The 25,512-nt window shown below is 37.4% G+C and overlaps 1 protein-coding gene across 1 annotated transcript; it reads left to right on the forward strand.

Annotated features, from left to right (window-relative positions):
- Positions 1-92: 92 nt before the first annotated feature.
- Positions 93-24,194, forward strand: RAB32 (RAB32, member RAS oncogene family). Its single transcript, XM_032216596.1, has 3 exons — positions 93-590; positions 19,743-20,026; positions 22,516-24,194. Exons 1-3 carry the CDS (start codon positions 362-364, stop codon positions 22,663-22,665), a joined length of 663 nt encoding a protein of 220 aa, XP_032072487.1. The 5' UTR covers positions 93-361; the 3' UTR covers positions 22,666-24,194.
- The last annotated feature ends 1,318 nt before the right edge of the window (positions 24,195-25,512 follow it).

Below are 25,512 nucleotides of genomic sequence, written 5' to 3' on the forward strand. Positions count from 1 at the left end.
GTCGAGCGAAATGCACTTTTTGCCTAAGTTTCCTCCCCTAGCGAAGAAGCGCCTCTTAGAGGGGGAGCGAACGGCCTCCGCCCCTTTCATAAGTTTTATAACTCGCCGGGTTTCCGCGTCCTGTGACTCCAGTCAGGTGGTTCCCGCCTTTTTTTTCCTCCGTCCCTGTCGGCGGTCGGGAACATCCTTTCCCGCCAAAGAAGCGGCGTTGGACAAAGAAAACTCCCGGAGTTGGTGGGGTGGGGAAATCCACGCGAGAGGGAGCTATCCCCCTCTTCCCTTCCTTGCTCCCGCCAGTGCTGGGCTTTCCCACGAGCGCGAGTCGAGGAGGGTGGAAGCCGGGCTGAGTGGCGAAGCCAGAATGGCTGGAGCAGAGAGAGGCGGCGTCGGAGTGCCTGAGAACCGGGAACATCTCTTTAAGGTTTTAGTCATCGGGGAGCTGGGTGTCGGCAAAACAAGTATCATCAAGCGCTACGTCCACCAGCTCTTCTCTCAGAACTACCGGGCTACCATCGGGGTGGATTTCGCTCTCAAAGTCCTCAACTGGGACACCAGGACTCTGGTCAGGTTGCAGCTCTGGGACATCGCAGGTGAGAGGGTGGGGGGAGGAGAAATTGGGCTTTCTGGAAAATGGACAATCCGGCCAGACTGGATTTCTTCAGCTGGAAGGGGAAAGTCCCTTTGCATGTTCTGAGACCTTGTGAGCAAGTTGCAACTGGCTTCCTTCCATAAGATAAAGACCACGGGGCATAGTACCTTGAGTTGCCCTGAAACGAATTGGGGGAGGCTTCGACTTCAGATCCTTTACTCAATTCCTAAAATCCGTCTCTTTTGCTCCGTTCTATATAGCTCGAGAGAAAGTATGAGAAGTTGTGCTGGGTTGTATTGTACTATGCTGAGCTGCTGAGAGGAGGGAGGTTGTTAAGGATTCTGGGAGTATGTTTGGCTCCAACTTGGAAAAAACTATTTGTTTGGAATATACTTACTAGTATCTTTGATCCTGTGTAGATTTACATCTTGTATGTACACTGAAATACGTTGGAGTTTTCTTCTTTAGTTTATCCACTTATGGATAAGTCAAATTAAATTATTTGTCCCTTAGATACTTATCGAATACTGCCCATAAACCTTTTTACAGAGCTAAATGAAAGATATATTCTAGATTCTAATCTTGCTTCTAAAACTGGGTGTAAATAGATTATTTGGGGCCTGTGTTTAAGTGACAATGGGGGATTACAGCTAGATATTAGACTTGATATTTTTTAGAGTAATGCATTTTATAAAAGGCACATGAGTTTGTGAACTACTGACCATCATATAAGTGGAGTGGCTAAAGCAGCATTTCTCAATCTTGACCATTTTAAGATATGAGGAATTCAACTCCTAAAATTCCCTAGCCAGCATGCAACAAACATTTTGCAGCCTTTTTACAAATCCTCCTTTCAATTGAGGTTTTAATTTTTAAAACTTAAAAATCTATTTAACAAAACTATTAGGTAATAATGTATCCCAGTGGTAGGAAATTAACTTTTGAGAAAAAATGAAAAATAATGCTATATCTTTTTACATCTATAAAATCCTTGTTCAAAGATGTGTTTGCATATAATGAGTATTGCCCTTGAAAACTTGGTATTGTTTGCAGATTGCTTGCAAAATCATTCATCAGATTTTGCAAGCAATAGAGAAATATTTCCCCATGATCCAGATAGGCCCCTTCTGCTCGTATTTCAGTTTCAAGGGAATAAAAATGCTAGCAGTTGCCACATGAATATATTTAACAGTTTAGTTATTGCTTTATCTGAATAACAGGTGTGTGTGTGTGTGTGTATGTAATATATGAGAAAGACAGTTGATGTAGTATAGGACTTACAGGTGGCATTTTGTTAGCAGTAATGAATGTTCTCATGAACCAAATGTAGTTCTCCACAAATTACAATTTTGTTGATAAAAGGGTGTGACTCCAGTTGCAACATGTGATAGTCATTCTGCACAACTGCCTAAGTCTTCTGTCTTTACCCATATATTGCCACAATTGAGAAACAAAGGCAAATGTTCAGCTAGTACACCATCAAAATTGTCAATATTTGAGGCATATAGAAGAGTATGGTTAAGATTTGGAGAATAAGTTTTGTTTAAAGCTGATTTCTAAAACATTAAAAATAAAATGATTGTCCAGTGAAAGAAGCTGACTAAACTGGTTCAGACTATAATTCCCATTATAGGAATCAAATAACATGAGACTGTTAATTTAAATCCTTATTAATCCATATCAGGCCAATAATTTATTAAATCAACTCAAAAGAGTATAATAGCGTGTAAGCTTTCTAGGTTCAACAAGAAGATACTAAATAAAACTGAAAAGTACGAGAAAAGTTTTTCACTTCATGTGTCTATATGTAATTATAGTCTGCTCTATTTACAGTCTTAAACTATAAATCTTTTAAACTTAAAATTCTTCACAAATGAAACATCTTTTTACTTAGTTAATTAATTTTAGGACACAAAAGGCTATATGAATTTGCTTTATTTTTCTTTAGGTAAAGTGTTAAAAATAGGATGAGACAGATTAAATCAAACAAAACTTAGAGCAGAGTGGGAGAGACCTACTTTGTCCTGCACAAGGCAGTTTGAAGTTCCCAGCACGGACAGCCGTTCTGCCTTGGGCTAGCCCCCCTTTCCTTGCAAGCACAAAAGCTGCAAAAATCGAAGAGCATTTGCCAGCAAAACAGTTTCTTCTTTCCCTCTTGCCTGAAGGATAAGAAAACCTGATAAGACGTCAGATGGAAGATCCTCTAATCAGGTACGTAGCCAGGAATTCGGAGGCAGCTGATTTTTTGCTGCTTCCACCAGTAAGCTCCTCCCAGGAAGGATTTAATCTTATCACGAGCTGAATCCGTTTACTGCGAGGACAATAATTGCTTATCAACATTTTAGCTTCTTCTCTTTTTCTCCTCCGAAAAATTATTTACTCAGAGGCTTTTAAAATGGCGCCGAGCAGGCTGGTTTCTCCGGTAATAACGAACACTTTTTGCTAATTCTCACAAGACTTCAAAAGAATTCAAAACAAAAGAGATAGCTTATCACATGTTTTGGTTTCACAATAGAAGAATTTTACTCCTTCATTAACTTTGCTTATTTGGAAGTTAAATGGTGATGAATCTGTTGAACGGTCTTGTTACAATGTTTACTCACTGAAACTTTTGCCAAGCCTTAAACTTCAAAATAAAAGCCTCTTTACTTAAAGCTGCATATTTAGGCAATAGAGTTTTATTAACTGCAGGCAGACAAATTTTGAAATGGCCTCAAAACCAAATATTAACTTGAAGTCGTCACCCTCTACTTCCAGGGGCACATCCTCAGTGCCTGGTACAAAGCTGCAGCCTCCGCTTCCTACGCCCCCTGCTGGGGATGTGTTAACGAAAGAATTTTTTCTGAGTAATCTAAGCGAGGCTCTTAATGCACAGACAATTAAAATGGAAGATAAATTTAGAGATAATAGAGAGGAGAGAAAAGAGGAAATAAAAGAAATGAAAGAAGAAATTAAAAGTGAAATTAAAAGTGAAATAAAAGGACTTAAACAGGAGTTGTATGAGAAATTTGAGGCTAAGGTTGATAAAATTAGAGACGACATGCTGAGTCTTGTAACTGTATTAACAGAACATATTTCTGGAGTGGAAGATACTCTAGAGGTTCTTAATGATGCCAATGCTAACTTGACATTGAAAACAGAGGTGGTGGAACAAAAAGTGGAAAATGCTGAAAAAGAAATTATTATGATACAGTACCGACAAATGGAGTTCGCATTAAGAGTAAGGGGGCTGCGTGAGGAGAAACAGGAGAACCTGAAACAGATCCTATCGGAAGCTTTTGACCACCTGATGGGAAGACCAGGGACCAACCAAGGCTGGCAAATTGACAAAGCTTACCGCGTTAACTCCTGGCTGGCAAAGCAGAAGCAGCTTCCTCGAGACATCGTTATATATTTTACTACAAGAGAGTTCAGAAATATGGTACTGCAAGCGTCTTATAACACTAAGCTTCAAATTGGCGGTCAAGACCTGGCTGTTTTGAAAGAGATACCACCTCAAATGTTAAGAGCCAGAAGAGACTACGCTTTTTTGGTCGAAGAACTCAGAAATCGTCAGATACAGTATAGATGGGATGCACCATTTGGCATCATATTTACATTTGATAAGCAAAGGTACCGCCTCAACTCTGTATGGAAAGCCCGAGATTTTTATTATAATATATTGAAGGCCGGACACCCTGCACCATCTGGACCTAGAGAAAGACCACAAGAAGGACAGGATAGACAGCAAACTACACAACCACCAGACAAGATGGAGCATCTCTCTTCTCTAGAAGTGCAAGGTGCTATGGAACCAAGACCTAGCCGCATGACTACTAGACGTATGGAGAAACAAGCTAAGAGGCAACAGCATCAACAATCATCGGCCATCGATCAAGGAACTACAACAACAAATCTGGAAGCAGTGGGAGGAGCTAGACCTAAGGTTAAACAGGCCGTGCAGGAAGCTCTAAAAATGCTTCAACCAACCAAAGATGACAACTAAGATTTTAACATGGAATGTCAACGGACTGAACTCTCCACAGAAGAGGAAGAAAATATTTCATTATCTTAAACAGTTTAAGAACGATGTAATTTGTTTGCAAGAAACTCATATCAAATCAACTGATCAAAAATATTTGATCAACTCAAAACTTGGTCAACATTTTGCAGCTTCTGCTATGGAAAAGAAGAATGGTATAGTTGTATACTTAAGAAAAGATATGAAAGCTGAATTAATAGAAGCAGATCCCTTCGGAAGATATATTGCTTTAGACTTAATCTTAGAAGGGAAAAAGACATTACTTTTGGGAATTTATGCTCCCAATCAACAGCAAGATAGATTCTATAGGAATCTTCATGCTAAATTAGTACAGTGGGACTATAGTTCCTGTATACTATTGGGTGACTGGAATGGAGTGATAGACACTAAGAGAGATAAGAAGATTTCCCGCCTAAATACCAAGATGCGAGCAAAGTTACCCAAATCTTTCTTTGACATTATGGATGATTTTGAATTGAGAGATATCTGGCGAGAAAGAAATGCAGAGGAATATGACTTCACTTTCTTCTCGGACAGGCATCAATCCCTTTCAAGGATCGATTTTATTCTAACCACTAATGATTTGCTTTCTAGGGTCAAGAAAACAAAGATTGCAGCTAGAGTCCTTTCGGACCATAACCCAGTTTGGATGGAGTTGGGAAGGGTAGTGCAGGCAAGAAGGTTTTGGAGACTGAATGAAAATTTATTTAGATATGAAAACTATATTAATGATTGTAAAAAATTACTATCTGAATATTTTGTTTTGAATATGAATAAGGGTACATCTATGGAATTTGTATGGGATGCAAGCAAAGCGTATATGAGAGGAGTTTTGATGAATATAAATAAAACACATAGAAATAAGCAAGGGCTAAAACGAACAGAACTGGAAGAGGAAATTAAGAGAAAAGAGCTGGAGTTAACAAGGAAACCAGACGATACAAAGGTTAAGGAAGCTATTAACATATTAAAATCTCAATTTGACATGTTGATCTCTGACCAGGTAGCTACTAATTTATTATATGCAAAACACAATACTTTTTGTAATGCAAACAAACCTGGCAGATGGTTAGCTTATCAGATTAGGAAAAAAAGGAAAACTCGAAATATATCTAAACTGATTTACAGAGGGAAGGAGGTGTTCCAACAGGAAGAGATTCAAAAGGCTTTCTGGGAATTTTTTACAGAACTGTATAAAGGGGATAAAATTAATGGTTTAGACATAGACAAATATTTAGACAAGGAGAAAATACCTTCAGTTAGAGAAGAACACAGGCAAAAATTGAATCAACCAATAACCTCGGGGGAAATCCTGCAGGTAATTAAGCAATTAAAGCCAGGGAAAGCACCAGGTACAGATGGCTTGACAGCGGTTTACTACAAAAACTTACAGTTAGAAATGGTAGAACCTCTTAGAGAATTATTTAATATGATTCAAACGGAAGGTAAAGTCCCTCCATCTTGGAAGACAGCGTTTATATCTTTGATACCCAAAGAAGATCAAGATACTACTCAACCCAAAAATTATAGACCCATTTCATTACTGAATGTAGATTATAAAATTTTTACTAAAATATTAGCAAATAGGTTAATGTTGGTCATTCAACAATTGATACATACGGACCAAACAGGTTTTATACAAGGGAGACAGATGAAAAGTAATGTCAGATTAATTATTAATGCATTAGAATATTTGGGAAAGAACAACCAGATCCCTGCTGCGTTTATATTTTTGGATGCTGAGAAGGCCTTTGATCGAGTTAACTGGCAATTTCTGCTGAAGATATTGCAAAAAATGCAGATAGGAGATAATTTTTTACAGTCAATTAAAGCAATATACCAACAGCAAACAGCACAAATCATAGTCAATGGAAGTTTAACAGACTCTTTTCAAATTGGAAAAGGTACAAGACAGGGTTGTCCTTTGTCCCCATTATTGTTTATTATAACTTTGGAAGTATTGTTGAATAAAATACGGGGCTTGGATGGTTTAAAAGGGATCAAGATTAGGCAGCAAGAATATAGAGTCCGCGCTTTTGCGGATGATTTGGTCATAATATTGGAACAACCGCAGGAATCCAGTATGGTTTTAATGAATACGATTAATCAATATGGTCAAGTGTCTGGCTTTAAAATAAACTTAGGAAAAACCAAAATATTAGCTATAAATATGAATATTAAACAAAAGGAAGAATTAGGAGTGATGCTAGGATGTGAGGTAGTTAAAAAAGTCAAATATCTTGGAGTTAACATTTTAACTTCAAATGGGAAATTATATAAGCATAATTATGAACCACTTTGGCATAGCATACAGACAGAGATGAAAAAATGGGAGAAATTGCACTTATCTTTGCTGGGCAGGATAGCGGCAGTGAAAATGAACATTTTACCAAAAATTTTATTTCTTTTCCAAATGTTACCTATACTTAAAAAAGATGCGAACCTTTTAGAATGGCAGAAGGGTATCAACAAATTTGTGTGGGCAGGAAAGAAGCCGAGGGTAAAGATGAAAATAATGCAAGATGTACATGAGAGAGGAGGATTGAAACTACCTAATTTAAAACTATATTATGATGCAGTGGCATTATCTGTAATTAGTGATTGGATTCATTTAACCAATGATAGAATATTGAACATTGAGGGACACGATCTGGTATTTGGTTGGCATGCTTACCTGTTATTCAACAAAAAATTGGATAAGAACTTTAAAAGTCATATTTTGAGAAATGCTTTATTGCGGGTTTGGAAGAAATACCAATATAAATTAAATGACAAGATACCCATGTGGGCAATTCCTAGACATGCAATTGAAAATATGAATACAGCACAAAAACAGGACAGATTTACTTACAGACAGCTTCTTACCTCGGAAAGGGGGGTATTACAATTAAAATCTTTAGAGGTATTAAAAGAGGAGAAGGTAGTTCAAACATGGTTCCAGTATGGGCAATTACAGGCTAGGTGGAAAATAGATCAAAAAATTGGCTTTATTCAAGTTGAGGATAATCTGTTTAAACAAATAAGAGATCAAAGCTTAATGCATATAAAGAGGATATATAATGTATTAATACAGATGGATTCGGAAACAGAATTAGTTAAAGATTGTATGATAAAATGGGCTCAAAATATTGAGGAACCAATAATGTTGGATACATGGGAAAGAATTTGGGTAAGAAATGTGAAATTTACACAAGCTCAAAATCTGAGAGAAAATTTTTACAAGATGTTTTATAGATGGCATTTAGATCCTAAAAAGTTGGCTTCTATGTATCCGAATGTACAGCCTAAATGTTGGAGGTGTGGTTCTCTCGATGCTACATATTATCATATATGGTGGACCTGCCAAAAGGTTAAGGCATTTTGGATAAAAATATGGTGGGTCATGCAAAATGTTTTTAAAAAAAGGATAAAGTTTATTCCTCAGTTATTTTTACTAGGTATATGTACTGATTTTACAGTGGTAGAGACCAATTTGATTCTGCACCTGATAACTGCAGCAAGACTGTTGGTGGCGCAATATTGGAAGAAGGAAGACTTGCCTACAATCCAAGAATGGACATTGAAAGTAACAAACTTAGCTGAAATGGCTAAAATATCGGCATATCTCAAAGATCATTCAAATGAGAGATATAAACGAGACTGGAAAAAATGGATTGACTATATACAAAATAAATACGGGACTAAGAAATTCCAGTTAGCCTATGCTTAAGATCAGAAATGATTTAAACTGTTAAAAGTTAGTTCAGTAAGAAGAAGCTAAGTTCAATCTAGAATGTCATTAATTTCTTTATTTCTTTTTTCTCAATAGATTTTAGACTGTGTTAGTTAAAAATCCATACCGTGTACGGGTTCTGGGAAGTCGGGGGGGGAAGGAGGAGGGGGGATGGGGGGGTGGAGGGAGGGAGGGGTACACACAACAAAAAAAATTGTATTTCAATGTCTTAATGATTGACAAATGATGACATATTTGTGTTTGTTTTTTTTAAAGAAAAATAAAAAAGTTCTCTTAAAAAAAAAAAATAAAAAAAAAATAGGATGAGACACACTAGAAGGGAAAAATATTTTAGCATGAAGTCTGCTTCATGACTGTCTTAAAGTCTGTACTACAGGTAGTCTTTATTTAATGATCATTCATTCAGCGACCAATATTATGAAGGTGCTGAACAAAGGAATTTCCGAACCCATGACCAAAGATGTGGCCATTGTAGCACTCCATGGTCATGTAATTGGAATCTGGGCATCTGGCAACCCATTCACAATTATGGCTGACTTGCCAAGCGCCTGGTAATCATGTGATTGCCATTGGAAATCTTTTCCTGCCAGCTTCCCCAGAAAGTCAATTGGGAAGCTGTCATGGAAGATTGGGAGCCAATGCCATCTGCTGAGAGGAGTCTCCCCCTCTAACTGAAAAGGTCTGTCCCCACATCCAAGGAAGATTTTTCAGCCACAGAAGATTTGCAACCCCAGAGCAGAGAGGCAGTATGATAAGGTAAGAGTAAGTAAGGTAAGAGTACAGGGTGCCTTAAGGCAGGGGAGGCCCGGGCAGACCCATATGAGAGTTTCCCTGCTTAGGGGCTGAAAATCCTGCTTGGGTTTTGGCAAGGAAGATTTCCAGCTTCTGAGGAATGGCAGCATAATAAAGTACAGCAAGCAATGTGGAGTGCCTTGCGGTGACAAAGACCCACACAGGGCAAATGCAGGTGTCTCTTTTTCAGGGGTTGAAAATCCTGCTTAGAATCTGACAGAAAAGATTTTCAGCTCCTGAGCATAGAGTCTGCGCTGAGGCTCCTCCAGTCCCTTGAGGCACCCCACATCTCTTACTTGGGATTCCACTTAATGATCCACCAGCTTGCTTTACAAGCACAACTAGGAGTGCTGAGTGTAGTTATTAAGTAAAATGGTCACATGGCATCTTGCTTAATGACCACTTTGTTGCATGATTAAGATTATGTCCTTAAGCATGGACTACCCTATAGTATTGTTAAAATGAGGTTACACCTAACCTTCAAAGTCAGAATGATTTTCTCTATAAAATCACATTAGTTCTTAATTGACATGTTGGGTTAATTGTATGGCAAAGAAAAGGACATGTTAGCATCCCCCACATATTCATGAGTGATGCTTATTATTATTAAATGTACAGTGGGAGTAGAGATGTGGTATATAGCACAACAATTTTCCTGGAATATATAAGGGTTTAAGAAATTAATCAGTCTGTGCCTAGTAGATGCTATGCTTGATACTGCTTTTTGTGGTTTACTCACTTCTTACAGAGTAGCCAATCCACAACAGGTTTAATTGGATTTATATTGAGTTTTCTGAAACACCTTTCACTCTTTTTTAAACTGCACCAATGGCATCTTTTCAAAACTTCAACACAAGCGTGTTGGGTACATGCAGGCAATCTGCCAATAAAGCTTACCAGCAATACTGCTCCTTTAGGAGACCTCTGCCTTCTGTCTAATTACTTCTTGCTGGTGGCCTTTGGCTGGGATGAACTATAAATCCATCCTAACTATTGGCCATGCTAGCTAAGCAGATTTATGCGGAAGTGAAAAAGGCTAGGATTGGGAATTCCTTGTCTGCAAAGCAGGCAAATTGAGGAGGGAGCTGGTTCGGTTTGGCTACATTCCTGAAACATATTTTACCTGGTTATTTAATTAAATGATTTTCTGTATTTGCACAGCTGAGCCATAAATTAGCCTAACAGGCTGGATCACACAACATCTTTGCACAAAATAGAAAATAAGTGCCCCAAAGCTTAAACAAAGTTAACACATATCAACCTAGTACCTGCTGCTTAAATTTACCTGCTAGATTTTATTCAGGTTAGTTAAGAGGTTGGCCATATACTGTGCATATGTATTCTGTCTTGTGGTCTCAAAAATGCCCTTTTGTAAGCTTTATTGCACTATTCTTGATAGCCAACTTGAGTGCTTATATAAGCAGAAAAGAAAGTTGTCAGTTTATAAGTACATTACTGTTCAATATAAATCAAACTTTTTTAATTGAAATACTTATATATTGTTCCAAGGTGGGGAAAGAACACATTTTTACTGTAACACATGTGAGTGTGTCAGTCTGTGTAGTGTGTAGAATAAGCCATAAGGGCCAAGGTTTATACAGTGTTAGGCCAGTTTTATAAACTATAAACCTTGGTTTGTGCATACAACTAAAGCAAAGAGAAGGAAACCATATTAGGTCTGTAGAGATTGTCAATCATCCAGGTCATGGTTGTTCCAAAGATGCTTTTCCAAAAGGCAACTGGACTTTCTTGGTTTTTTTGTACTTTGAAAACATTTCACGGCTCATCCAAGTTAAACTGAAGAAGCTTCTTTGGTGAGAAACAAAATGTTTTTTAAAAAACAAGCAAACCACAAGAAAGTCTAGTTGCCATTGTAAAAGCACCTTTCGGAAAACCACATCATGGTTTGTATAATGTACAGATTCTGCCATTGGTTTTATTTTTAGATGATTGTGGAAAGCAGTGCCCAAACAATGCTAATGTAGCCAAACCCAGTATCTTCCATTTTAAAGCTTGTAGAGAGAAAAAAAGTGGCTGTACCATTTAAATTTTTAGGATTTTTAGGATTTTATTAAACATTTATATGCCGCCCTTTTCCCTGAGGGGACTCAGGGCGGCTTACAACAATGGAGGGAAGGGAGTGCAAGACAAGACTTAAAAAGAAAAAGAAACGTGAATAAAAGAAATTAACCATAAAAACACACCATTCACTCAACATTCGGGCGGGGTGAGAGTAATCCTATCCCCAGGCCTGACGGGATAGCCAGTTCTTGAGGGCTGTGCGGAAGGCCTGGACGGTGGTGAGGGTACGGATCTCCACGGGGAGGTTGTTCCATAGTGTCGGAGCTGCAACTGAGAAGGCTCTCCTCCGCGTAGTCGCCAGTCGGCACTGACTGGCGGATGGAATTCGGAGGAGGCCTACTCTGTGCGATCTGATGGGACGCAGGGAGGTAATTGGCAGGAGGCGGTCTCTCAGATAGCCAGATCCACTACCATGGAGCGCTTTATAGGTGGTAAGTAAAACCTTGAAGTGCACCCGACGATCGACAGGTAGCCAGCGCAGCTCACGGAGGATCGGTGTTATATGGGCGAACCGTGGTGCGCCCATGATCACTCGCGCGGCCGCGTTCTGAACTAGCTGAAGTCGTTGGATGCTCTTCAAGGGCAGCCCCATGTAGAGCACATTGCAGTATTCCAGCCTAGATATAGGCTCCTCCTAAATATAAGGAGGAAAGTCATATTTGAAAAAAAAAAGTTAAAATAAACTCCTAGATGGAAGTTAAAAGTGTGGGCAATAGGAACATCACTATCTTTATAGAAGAACATCAGCCTTCCCCAACCTAGTGTTTTCTAAATCTGTTAGATTTCTAGTTGTCCTAACCCCTGGCCAGTAAACTCAATGACTATTCTAACTGGCATTATAGAGTTTGAAAGATACTGTTTGGAGAAGACTAAGTTCACACTGTAGTTCCAACAGAACTACCCCATCAAATGGAAAAGTACTGAAATTAAGGAGACATACTAATTCTTATGCAAATAAGGGTAATTTCCCCCCCCCTTAACAAAGGCCTAGATTTTAAATCTAATTTTTACTATTTTTAATAGATATAACCAGTCTCTCACCTCTCAAATTTACAGTGGATTGTAAACAGTGGTGGGTTGCAAATATTTTTACTACCAGTTGAGGCATGCTTCCCTGTGTGCGCAGTGCTTCTGCACATGCATAGAAGAATCCATGTGGGTGGGCGAGGCCTCCCGCCTCCATTACTACTGGTGTGGCTAAACCAGGAGCAACCCACCATTGATTGTAAATTAATCTTTGTTTACTGAAAAAATTACTTGGGAAAGAGATTATAATGGTGTTGAACCACATCTTTTAATCAATTTCTTGCTATAACTCTTCAGCCTCCCCCCCCCTGCTTCATCCTGTAAAATTCAGTGAATGCCTTTCTAAAGTGGGATCATGTTGGGTTCTATGCTTTGATACGACTTGAGAGTCAGCTGTTGAGAGAAGCTATTTCTGGAGGAGTGCCAATACCCAAGTATGTCTAAAGTAGCTTTTTTGATCTAGGTCCAAATAATTTGCCTGCTTAACTTAAATTAATGGGTTCTGCAAAAGCAGATTGCATTTGAGCTGCTCTCCCAATGCGGACTGAGTACTTCAGAAGACCTCAGGAATATATGGCTAAGAAGTGCTTGAGGCATGAAGGAGTTCCTGCAGCTTGTTGCTTTAGTTTTATGTTGTGGAAGGACGTGGTAGAATACGGAAGTGACTGCTCATTCCATTATCACATGAGGAAACCCTTGTGAATGAAAATCCTCTAGGCTTCATTTTAGCACATTTTCAGATTGCTTCTAAGAAAGCAAGACTTTTTGATAAAAAAAATTTTTCTTTGTCAATGTACTAGAAATGTGAGTCCTTTAAAATAAAGAACAAATGTCCAATGTATGAGTAGAGAGGAATTTTCAAAAATGAATTATAAATCTGGGAAAATAAACTATAGACACTATAAATAAATAATAAAAGCCTATACTAAATCTTCATCCTGTGGAAGGGCTTTTTTCTGCATGCAGTGTATGTGATTTAACTAGGTTTGAAACTTTAACAGAGCAAGTAGGGAGAGTAGTTTCCCAAATTGTGTTGTTTTATAACAGCCTTGTTCATCTTGGCTTCTTCTAAAGTTCATCTTAACTTGTGATTGTAGGAATTTTAATGCAGTACATCTGGCAACAAATTCTGTTCTACAAAAGTCCTGTCTTTTTCACCATCATATAGCCTTGCAAATGCATGAGTTTCAGTTACTGGCTGTTCAGTAGAATTTTTCTGCTTCTTCAGCTTCAGATGATTATACATTTGGTGGTTACTGAAAAATTGAAGGCATGGAAATGAATGCAGTCTTTTTAATCTGTCATCTGTCATTATTTTTTTCAGTTGTAACTTTCTTGTTTTCAGAAAGAAATTGTATAATTTGATGATCCTATACACAATAAGGAAAAAGAGCAAAATCAATAGTGCAATGAAAAATCAGACCCACACAAAATAAAATAGTTTAATGTAAATTCTGAGCACTCTGTACAATGGAACTGAAATGCCTGGCCAAATAAAAAGATCACTTGGATTGCAAAATAAGATTTTATCACACAAATGTTCAGCAATAATAGCAAATGTAGGCTTGAGTAGAAGCCAGTTGGTGTTGTGGTTAAGGCACCAGGCTAGAAACTGGGATCCTGTCAGTTTTAGTCCTACCTTAGGCACAAAGCCTTTGGGCCAAGTCAGTCACTCTCTCAACCCTAGGAAGGAGTCAATGGAACATCACTTCTGAAATTTTCCCAGGAAAACTGCAACAAAAGAGACATAGATGTCCAGGCATTCACTCAGAGTAAACACTGACCAGAAGGCATACAGACACAGGCTTGGATACACTTACTTACTGTAGGTGCAATTCCCTCACTTGGTTATAATGGCTGTCTGGTCATTTTAAGCTACTGCTGCAAGAGATGTGAATATAAAATGGAATGAAATTTATTGTGTATATTACGATTACCTTTTTGGAAGAAAATATGCACCATATTAACTAAAGGCGGCTACTTTCCTCAATTGCTGTTCTTTCTTCTTTAGAAAATAATTCAGTTCTTGGAAAGAAATTAAGCAGCAGAAGCCAATACCTGAGAAGCTGCAATCCTAAAATGTAAATATATTGCTTTTGAATTACATTGGTGACACATAGATTTATACTGAAGACTAGGATATGTCAAATAGAATTACTTCATGGTTTTGATTCAGTTCTGAACATTTTTTAATGCAAATGTGTTGTGAGTATGCAAATGTAAATCTGCATCATTTATTAAAACAATTTTAAGCATTATGCAGCTGCTGCAAGTATAAACAGAATTCCAGAGAATCCTGGGATAATTTACAAGTAAACATAGCTAAAGCTAAGAATTATAATAATGCCACTATTATCTAAAAATTGTGAAAAATTCACTTATTCTGATAACTCAATGCCTTGAAATTTTACAACACGTTGCAACTGATATAAAGGCATAGGGTTTTTCCCCTCATAATTGTGCAATTTCCTGATGGACTGAATGCAGAAGCAGATTGTAAGCTGCTTTGGCAAACAGTAAAGTGACAGCTCTGATGCAGAAAATTATTTCCCCCCCTTCTTCTTTCCTGTAACATGCAGCTTTTGGAATGGGGTAAAAAGTTGTTCCATCTCTTTAAAGGAACTAGGAGGAAACCCATACTACAAGTTACAACTGCCTCTGGTATAAATTGAGTCATTTCTCTAACTGTTCTAGCTGGTTTTTCCCTGTTGCTTAAGAACTTCAAGGTCATTTTACATTTCATTAAGCAAAAAGAAAAAGAGCTGTAACAGATCCATCACTTTGAGGCTTATATTTTTAAACCTATCGCATCAGATATTTAATGGAAATTCTACTTTTTAATGAAGTAGAATAATGAGAGTACTTCTTCACCATGGGTTCTAAAACCTCCCATATTATTGTGTAGAAATATTAATTTCAGTTTGCAGTCTTTATCAAGGTAAATTTTGAAAGAGCAGATGGAGAAAAAGAATATCATGGGAAGAAATGACATTAGAATCGGCTAGACCCATGATGGTGAACCTCTGGCACGCATAACACAGGTGGCACGCAGAGCCCTCTCTACGGGCATGCAAGCTGTTGCCCCAGCTCAGCTTCACTGTGCACATTAGCTATTAGAATTCTGCAAATCATTTGAAAAAAAATGTGTTTTTGAAAAGATAGAAACATGTACAAAGCATCCCTTTGGAATTGTTAAAGCTGCCATGTTCTTTTCCAGGCTCACAAAGTTACTATTTTCAGACATGTTCAGCTGGAGCATGTGATAAAGCAATACTACTATTTCATTAATTAGGTTCAACAAAACAAAGTAGGTTACTCTCTCTTACAAAATGAAAGAAAATATTCAGCATTTCAGGAGCATGCTTGTGTGTTTTTAAAGATCATGTAGACTACTACTATTGCTGCTACAAACATAAATACTGTGTAGGTAGAAAGGAGAAGTGAAGCCACACAAAATTTGATATTGATACCAATGCATAGATGTGCAAGAGGCAAAATTAACACCGTTTGTGTATCAATGCATGGAGCAAAGAAACCGCTTGAAGGTTGAGCGCATATGCTTCAGGAACTTTCAACCACCCGTGTACATGTATAGAAGACACTGCTCCAGGGATAGCTGGTGAAACTAGCTATTCAATATGTACAGTGGCCTAGGGCCTCGTGCCAAAAACTTAGAATTGGTCGTATTTCCAGGAAAGGAAAGTGAGTAAGTATGAATGTGAGGATCATTAAATAAATTCATACAGCATATGTACTATAGTTTATAAACTTTAATTAAGCCATCCAGTTTTATGTACTAACTGATCCCGGCAGCGTCACTAAGCTTGGCAGGGTTGCCACGGGCTTTTTTAAATTTTTCTTTTTAAATTCTTATGTCATCTGGTGGCAACTTAATTATTAAATGGAGGATTCAGCTGTGGGTTCTTTTGGGTTTGTTTCTGTAGGTTTTTTTTTCAACGGGACAAAGAGCATGTTCAAGTTTTTATTCAGGAAGAAATAAGCTGGCAGTTACTTACATCTGTACTTCACGTTGACTGAATTAGGGATAAGAGATAGTTGCATGGAGGCCTTTTATAAGTCGAGATTTGCCTTTTGCCTAAACAATCTCTTAATTATAGCCCATGTTTGCTTTCTCAGCCTTGCATAGGTTTTTACTATGGTTGTTTAGGCATTGAAACCTTGAGAATTCACTGAGTTTGCTTCACAGTTGCTGAACCTATGTATTATAATATTTGCAACTCAAGGTAAAACAGACAAATGGAGAGAAGGTTGTCTGTTAAAATCAAATGTCCATTAAATGACAAATGGCTTTTTTTCAGCCCCTCAAAAAACTTGTATGGGAAAATATGATTTAGTGATCATAATAATTGTAATAATCCCCCAAACTAGAGATTGTTAGTGTTGACCCAGAATATATTGCATCTAAGTCAGGGATACTGCTGGGTTTCTTTCCTCCCAATTCAATGGGTTTTAAAGAAAAAAGGATAATATAGAATAGTGAACATCTGTTTTTGAGGGAAACTGTCCAAACCTATTCATCAAACAATGGATTTTAACTGTTGTTTGGGGAAAATTCAATTGATTTAAGAAATGTGGACAAAATTCCAAAATATTTCTTTTATTAAATCCCCAATCTGCTAAACTAAAGTCCATTAAATGAAATATTTACCTTTCTTTGGAACAGTTTGTTTAAAATTCTAATAGAAGGAGTTCAACATCTTCTCACCCTGATATTTAATTATTGACTTTATGGCTCAATCTTTGAGTTGTGATTCATATGTATTATGTAATCCATTGAAAGGTGTTTGTGACAAGACCAGAGATGATACATTCTGTTTCAGCAGAAGCAGGAGGCTGAGTAGATTACAGGATATCTGTTGTTATAAAGCTGAGCTTATAAACCCAGATACCTGACATACATCCCATGTACTTGTAACCCATAGGTCAATGATAGCTAACCTTTTTGTCCCTGCGTGCCAAAAGTGTGTGCACTCACACGACAGTGTGGGCATGTGTGCCCACATCCATAATATAATGCGCACCTCCACAACCCACCCCTGTGCATGCACATGTGACACATACACACATCCTGTGCCCCATTTTGGGTCTAGCAGGCCTCCCTGAAGCCTTCTGGGACCAAAAATGATGTACGGGGGCGCCCCCACCCACACTCCCTCCTGTGAATGCTTACGCTGTTACAGGAGTTATGTCAGCTTTGTATGCAGCTTTATTTCTCTCTAGCATTCATCTCCATTGTTTAGTGATGCATTTTCTGCCTCTCTAGGATTCACCTCTATCTGCTTCTGTGAGGTACTTCCTGTTCCTGTTGGATGTATATCGATAGCTTGTATAGTGTTTTGCAGAGACCCGTAAATCATCTGGCTGGCAGAGCATGCTTGGTGGAGCTCAGCTGGGGCTTGCGTGCTGGCAGAGAGGCCGCCATGTGGCACCTGTGGCACACATGCCATAGGTTCACGGCCATAGGTATTCAAATCCTATCACTGTTATTATTTCTGTTATAAGAAATATAACACATTCTCAGTTATCGCACAATTTGCTTACTTGAGCATGAACTATTACTATTGTATATGAAGGCCCAGAGTAAAATTAATCCAATTATTTTGGATTCCAGAAAGAAATTCTTAGATGTCATTAATGAATATATGAAGAACATTTTATTTCCTTCTCATTTTTCTGGAAACGTGAAGGGCTTAAAGGAATTCCTTTTATTGATACTCATGATACTGAACACTTAAAATATCTGGTTTGACAAGTATCTGATCTTTAGCACCTCAACATTTATATTTATTTCTCTGGTAATTTACTGAATTCAACCATTTTAGTAAATATCTGTGTTAACTCAAGCATTCCCAACTCTTTTTATGAACTATTCATGAAGATCATGACTACATAATTAAAATTATATGCAACTGTGAATTTTATGTCATGAATGATTATATTTGCTTGGATTTATTCTCAATTGATTTGAGAATAAACAGCTACATTATTGTTAAGTTGAAGGTAGATTTTAAGTGGAACCAATTTTAGGCCTGTCAAGGAATTTTCTAAATGCCACTTGGTTCTCAAATGTCAGGCATGAAAAACCAGATTCACATGTGAAAGTTCTACTTAATTGGTTTATTACTATAGTCTATGCACAGGAATCTGCTCAGACTAGTGTTTAGAACCTGGACAGAACTAGATAAGCATTAATGGCATTCAAAGGGGATTGGACTTCGTTCTTTTGTGGCTATGTAACAATTCTAAACTGATCCCTTGTTTAACTTCTCCCCCTGGCTCTGCTATGTCTCCTACAAAAATAGGATTCTTTTCATCCATAGACCTTTAAGACTGCTGGGTCCTAAATATATCAATGTTTTTTTTTCTGTGTATATCTCTACCTTTGCATAATAGTGTACATCACGTGTCTAGGACAGTGTACATATTCAAATTTAGACAGAACAAATTATATTCTATTCCAGTGATGGTTAACCTTTTTGGCACCAAGTGCCAAAACTGGAGCGCACAGAAGAGAGCAGCTGCCGGTGCAGATGCATGCCAGACTAGCTAGCCAGTGGGCAGGCGCACAATGGAACCCGGAAGAGCAGCAGGTGACGGTGCATGTGCCCACAGAGAGGGCTCTGCATGCAACTTCTGACACACATGTCATAGGTTCGCCATCACGGTTCTATTTTCTCAGTCCTCAAATGTGAATAAAATTTCATTTATATTTTGAACTGATACGCATTAAAATATTTTACCTACTATTCACTCTTGATTTATAGTACTTATATTTAACCTTTGTTTTGTCATACTTTGCCATAGTTATTTAGGAAAACTCCGATTAAGTGTCTTCCACTTCTCCAAGTATTTTCTAATTTCTAATATTCCGCTCAATTTCAAATATTCTCCCCCAGCCTCTTTAAGGAAACAATATTTAATATTACTACCCATGTTTTCCCAAAAATAAGACCCTGTCTTATTTTTTGCCACCAAAAAAAGGCACCAGGTCTTATTTTGGGGGGGATGTTGTCCACTGACTCGCCTCACTTTGCACGTTGCCTCCAGCCTCCTTTTCGCGCTCAGAGCCCTTCAGGAACTTCTTCAAATGGCAAGGCCAGCAAGTCTTTCCTGAAGACCTCTGCAGCCAACAACAGAGCTCCAGATCGATCTAGAGCTCTCTTATCAGCTAGAGAGGCCTTCAGGAAAGGCCTTCAGGAAAGCTGCAAAGGAAATGGGCTGAGGTATTTGAGGCCTGGCTGCAACTATTCAAAGGTAAACAGTAGGGCAACTCCACCCCACCCCCTGTTCCCACCCTAGCTGAATTTTTACCCATGCACCATGGAGTGGGCGGATTCTTAATTGGGACTTATTTTGGGGGGTGTAGGGCTCATATTGGCTGCATGTGTAAAAAATCAAGCTAGGACTTACTTTCTGAGTAGGTCGTATTTTCAGGAAAACACAGTATAATTTATAATACTTGCCCATTTATCTTTCAGGTCAAGAACGCTTTGGAAATATGACCAGAGTATACTATAAAGAAGCTGTGGGAGCTTTTGTAGTTTTTGATGTCACCAGAGGATCAACATTTGAGGCAGTTTCCAAGTGGAAACATGACTTGGACAGTAAAGTAGCGCTTCCCAATGGCAGCCCAATCCCAACCATTCTACTTGCCAATAAATGTGACCAGAAGAAAGACAGTAGCCAAAATCCTTCTCCTTCTCAGATGAATCAGTTCTGCAAAGAGGGAGGCTTTGCTGGATGGTTTGAAACTTCTGCTAAGGTAAGGCTATTCCTAAAAGAAGAACTTCTCTCTGTGTTTCAGAACTGACCTGCTGACCTAACCCAGCCTTGTAGTTTGGTGCTGCTAATTCAGAATTGCACAACTTCTTGCTTTCTGGATTTCTAGATATTATCATTGATCTCAAAGAATCAAGAAGAACTTTAATGAAGAAATTAAAGTGCTTTAGGCAAACCGATCAGTCGGCAGAAATATGTAACTGGATATTGCCAGCAATATTTTCCTCCATTTTCCAACAAAAGGAGAGCTAAAATCTTACACAGCTATATTTTTGAATGGTGTTAGCCCTTCCCCCATTCTTTTGAAAGCCTATATTTTTTGATAATATAATAGCCCCAATGTTGCAAAATTATGTTTACCTGTACATGTATTGCAATTCTATTTTTTCAGTCTTCATCCAGTATGGAAACTTAAAAGTGATAATGAGCTTGTGGAATTCTATGTTTTTCATCATCTTTTATAAGTGCAGTAAAACCTTGGTCACAACCATAATTCATTCCATAACTTTGGTCATAAACTGATTTGGTTGTGACCAGAAAATAATTTTGGAAATTTGGCGCTTACAAAAAATGGCGTGAAAGGGGAAATCGGCCACGAGGGGGATGGGAGTGTTGTGAATTTTTTGGTCGGAACCCAATTTGGTCGTGGTCAGAAACGTTCTTAAACATAGGTTCTACTGTAGATAGCTAAACATGAAATGGGAATAAATTCTCCGTAAGGTCTATAACAACAATGAAAATAAATAAATAAGGGCTTGATAATCATTATATGATCCCTTTTTCTTTTTTTAAATTTACTCAGAGTAGTTGGATCAAAGTGGTTTAAAAATGTTGCCAACATCAAATGATTTGTTACTGCCTATATTTATTTAATGATGCTTGGTATTTGTATAAAGAAACATTTTACCAGCTGCTGAACATAGCAGGATAATCCCTTCGAGTCATATTTTAACTTTACATTCATTCATTTAGTTCTTTTATGGTGCACATAAATGATCTGGTCCTTAATTTTGGGGGGGTTTGATGTTCATGGGAAGAAAGTAGAACAAAAGAAAACCCAAAGTCAGGCTGGCCTTTTAATAAAAGAACACAACAACCTGGGACAGTGATTGCTGGCCGAAAGCTCAGGTGCATATGGTCTAAAAAAAAAAAAGTGGCAGCCACCATTCCTTGCTCTGAACAAGCATTTAAATACCTACTTGTGAATCTGTTACTTATCATAAACAAGTAAAAAGTATAAATTCAGAGATGGAAAATTTGATATTTGATTAAAATCTAGATATTCTTTCTTGAGTCTATTCCTGAGAAAAAGTTGTAAAGTTCAGTGGCTAAATACATCCTCAATATAATGAAGGGTTTTCTTTTGGGCTTGGCAAGGAATAACAGAGTTTATTTCTTTGTGATTCAGTGGGCTGAATCAGTTAAATCATGATTTAAATCACTAGTAAAAAAGCTTGATTTAAATCAACTCAATTTAAATCGTATTTTTTAAAGAGCAACTGTCATCTCTGTCCCATAGCGGCTCCTCCTCTGACTCGCTGTTGCCTCACCGACAGTCCCATTTACTTTAATGGGACAGCTGGTGATGCAGCATTAATACAACAAGGTGAAGAGTGTGGCGGGCAGCAGGTGAGTGGATGCCCGCTAACAAGTGCTGCCATGATGGATCTGAAATGACAGGTACCCTTTCAATGTAAGAACTCATTCTTGCTGGTAGCTAGAATCTTTAATATTATTATTTGCAAACAAAATGAAGGTTTCCTATTTAACTTGGAGAGCTTGGATTCATTGAATGTGTTTACCAAAAATGTAAATACTGCACAATACACAGCCTCATGCTACATAACTAAGCTCCATTTCATGCTGAAATCCTGTTAACTGTACATTATTAGTTACATATTATATGAATCAAGACCATCGTGATTTATTTAATGTATATTATGACTGTATGTTAGCTAAATATGACATTAAACTCTAGTCTTCCAAGTGAAGAGAGCGTACGTTTTTACATATGCAAGTAGTTATATAAGGCAGGATGAATGTCTTGCTTGGCCTTTTACCATAGTGAATCAAGAAAGAAATAGCCCAGCAGCTCTCAATTCTTTCTCTCAGTTCAAATAAACCAATTTATGGATCCCAATGTCATGTTTGAACATATACAATGTTTAGTGCCTGTTTGGCAGGGCTCATGCAGTGAGGAAAATCTAATAAAGATGCTATGCCAATACATAGTGTATGTTGAAAACATAAATTCAGTTTTTCTCCAACTGCAATTTGTTGCATTCCTGCAAAGGTCAGCTGCAGTGTAAAATAAGACAAGTTCTAAGGACGGTGACATGTTTTATTAATAAATTATTTCCAACGTTCTCTCTAAAAAGCAGAGATCTAGATACCGTATTTATACTGAAGCATTATGCACTCTCTTGATCCTTGTGTGCAGGAAAGCATTAACTTGTCTCCTGGTCTCCTTAGGATAACATCAACATTGATGAAGCTGCTCGGTTCTTGGTGGAAAACATCCTTGCCAACCTGAAAGCCTTCCCAAATGAAGAGAATGACGTTGATAAATTAAAACTGGGCCTGGATCCTCTAAAAGCAGAAAGTAAATCCCAGTGCTGCTAGACATAGGTCTTGCATCAATACATCATGAGAGCAGGATGTTTGTCTTTCTCATGCTGGACAGCTGCTGTGGTGCTTAATCACAACTATCTTGTGGGGTATTAATTCTTCACATTCCATGGTGTTTAGATTTTTAAAAAAATCAAATAAGACTTAAGAGTTACACGTATGCTATTTTCTTATTGGTAAGCTATTTAGTATAGTCACAAGCTGGCATCCCTCTTTAAACAGGTAGGATCTAGATGAAAGACTTGGCTTCAATTCCTGGTTAACATGGTGCAGAACTTGAGTAGAAAAGGCAGTTCAGTTGGAATTATTCATTTTATTAAGAACTATACATTTCCTTATTTTTTTAATATGTCAAATTTCTTTACCACCTTGCTCTAATGTTGCTTGTTGTCTTGTTTAACACTAGGACTCTGAAACAAAAAGACTTCCAAGCCATTGGGAGCCATAAATAATTCTGAGGCAGGACTGAGCAGGGATTCCTCATTTATAATGTGCCTTAAAGTATGTAAGAATCTAATGCTTGGAATATAAAGGTAGTTGGATAGTGTGAAAGAACTAAGAATATATTTGTGCAATCCGTCAAATAAATGAGTAACAATTCATTTCTGACTGTTTGGGAAGAGACTGTCTCTGGTATATTTTCACATGTTAACTAAAATTATGTACAATGAAATTTGAAAAATAAGTGATCCCTTACTGTATAAGGACAGAAAAAGATTTCATGATGTCTGGGATGAACATGAATAATGTTTATTTTTATGAAACCATTCGTTAACAGAAGACTATCTTTTAAATTAGAGATGATTTAACCTACAAATAGTCTTTTTTAAAAGCAGGCTATTTTTTATAGATGTAATATTTCTCCAATTTACTATTTAACACAGGGAATTAAGAATTGATAATGGGCATACTTTCATGCACAAGAATAATTTGCAAATGTACACTTGTTTCTTAAGAAATGTTCATTGTTGTTTGTGATGATGTCTGTGAATGTTTGGAGAAAAGACTACAAAGAAATACTTTCACATTGCAGTTAATATTTACAGCTGTGGGTTCTACTCTCTTTTCTGTATATTACACCGGTCAAATGTAACTTTTCACCTGCTGCAAACTGCAAAGTACTTTGGACTACAATGACACTCTTCAGATTTAGACTGGATCATATATGTATTTTTGTGTATCTGATGCTGTATTTAATATTAATGCAAACTATATAATAAAAATACTTAAGATTTTTATAAGATAGTGTCAGGTAGATTGTCACTTGTACAAACAGAAGAATGCAAACAACATGCCTCAGGTTGATAATCTTATATTCTAGGCCTGTGCTACCTTTGTAGAAATTTATATGAAGTCAGCTATGTTTTAAATCTTGGTTTGTCAAAATATTCTTTGTTCCTTTGGTTTTCTACTTAAATGCTGAATGTTCTTGAATATATTAGGTTCAAATTCTAAAATGAGCAAATCAGTTTAAACAAAAAGTCAACGTGCTCTATAAAGAAAAATAAATAGAGACCATAAAATTACAAAAAAGTTCCAAAAGACTTCAGTACAACTGATTTGGAAAATACATGTTCATTCATCTCAATCTTTGTTCTTGAAACTAAGATATAGCAACTTTATACAGAATGATTTTCAGTAGGCTTTCAAGATGTTACTTTTAAGTACTGTATAACCCTCAGGAAAGAAAACACTTGCACTTGTATAGATTCAAATATGAATATGAGATTTATAGTGTTTGGTTAAGATAATAAAGTTTTGTGTCCTTCACTTTAGATCATCCAGTGAAAAAAATACACCACCTTTTTGTAAAATGGAAATCAACTGCTTTGCTAGAATAATATCACATCATTTTTAAAACCAGATTGTTTATTTTTTCAATTTCATATTTCCCTTGTTTAAACATTAGCAACATGTCTTATATTATCTTTCTTAATTATTGACCATGCATATTCTGAGAACTGAAATTATTGACTTGAAGTGCTGAATGATTTAGTTTTGCATTACAAAGTTTAATAGGTCTGTGATTGAAGAAATAAATATTTTAAGAATTTTAGAAGGGGAGACAATGCTTGTTCCCAACATTCAGATGACTGGGATTATTTCCCCATTTTATATCATCTAGTCCTGAACATTTTAATATTTTTATACAAAATAAATGCAGTTGGCAGCATATTACATTAGCAAGGAATGGACACACGTCATTATGTGTTTATATTATGAAATGTAATATATTCAATTGAAATGCACCAAATGGGGAGCAAAGTATTCTTTCAGTAATAACAAGTTTACTAACTCATATTCAGTCATTTGACTATTTAATTATTTAAAATACCTTTCTATGAGAACTTTTGAGATACGCAAAAAGCATCTGGAAGCTCCAGTTGGTACAAAATGCAGCAGACTGCATGATTTTGTGCAGACTTCGATGTGCACATATGTCACTTCTCCTGCAGGAGCTGCATTATTGCCGCTTTGCTTCTGGGTGCAATTCAAGGTGCTGATTGTCACTTTTAAAGCCTTTCATGGCTTGGGACCAGGCCACATCCACTTGACCCACTAGAGTGAGAAGGCAAGTGTTCTGACCTAGGCTTCCCAAGAGCATGCAGCAAACTCCTTGTCCCAAGAAAAATCCCTTTTATTAATTTACTGTGAATTCTGTTCATTCACATCAAGGGAGGATTTATAGTCACAGACTTTATCTGGCTGGGAGAGCTAACAGGCTGATATCTGCAAAACGTGGCAAGGAATTTCGGAGAGTCATGAACCAATTAAGCAAACTAATAGTCTCCTGCAAACTCCACTCCCCTTTGGCTCCTCTTATTTCCTCTGGGAGGGCCA

This window comes from Thamnophis elegans, chromosome 4 (genome assembly GCF_009769535.1).
Source record: "Thamnophis elegans isolate rThaEle1 chromosome 4, rThaEle1.pri, whole genome shotgun sequence".
NCBI lineage: Eukaryota > Metazoa > Chordata > Lepidosauria > Squamata > Colubridae > Thamnophis > Thamnophis elegans.

Bases quoted from the DNA above. Each gene is read 5' to 3' on its own strand.
- RAB32 (XM_032216596.1), top strand. From the start codon at position 362: ATGGCTGGAGCAGAGAGAGGCGGCGTCGGAGTGCCTGAGAACCGGGAA. The intron at 591-19,742 runs GTGAGAGGGTGG...TTTATCTTTCAG, and splicing joins GCAGCTCTGGGACATCGCAG to GTCAAGAACGCTTTGGAAAT. The intron at 20,027-22,515 runs GTAAGGCTATTC...TGGTCTCCTTAG, and splicing joins GGTTTGAAACTTCTGCTAAG to GATAACATCAACATTGATGA.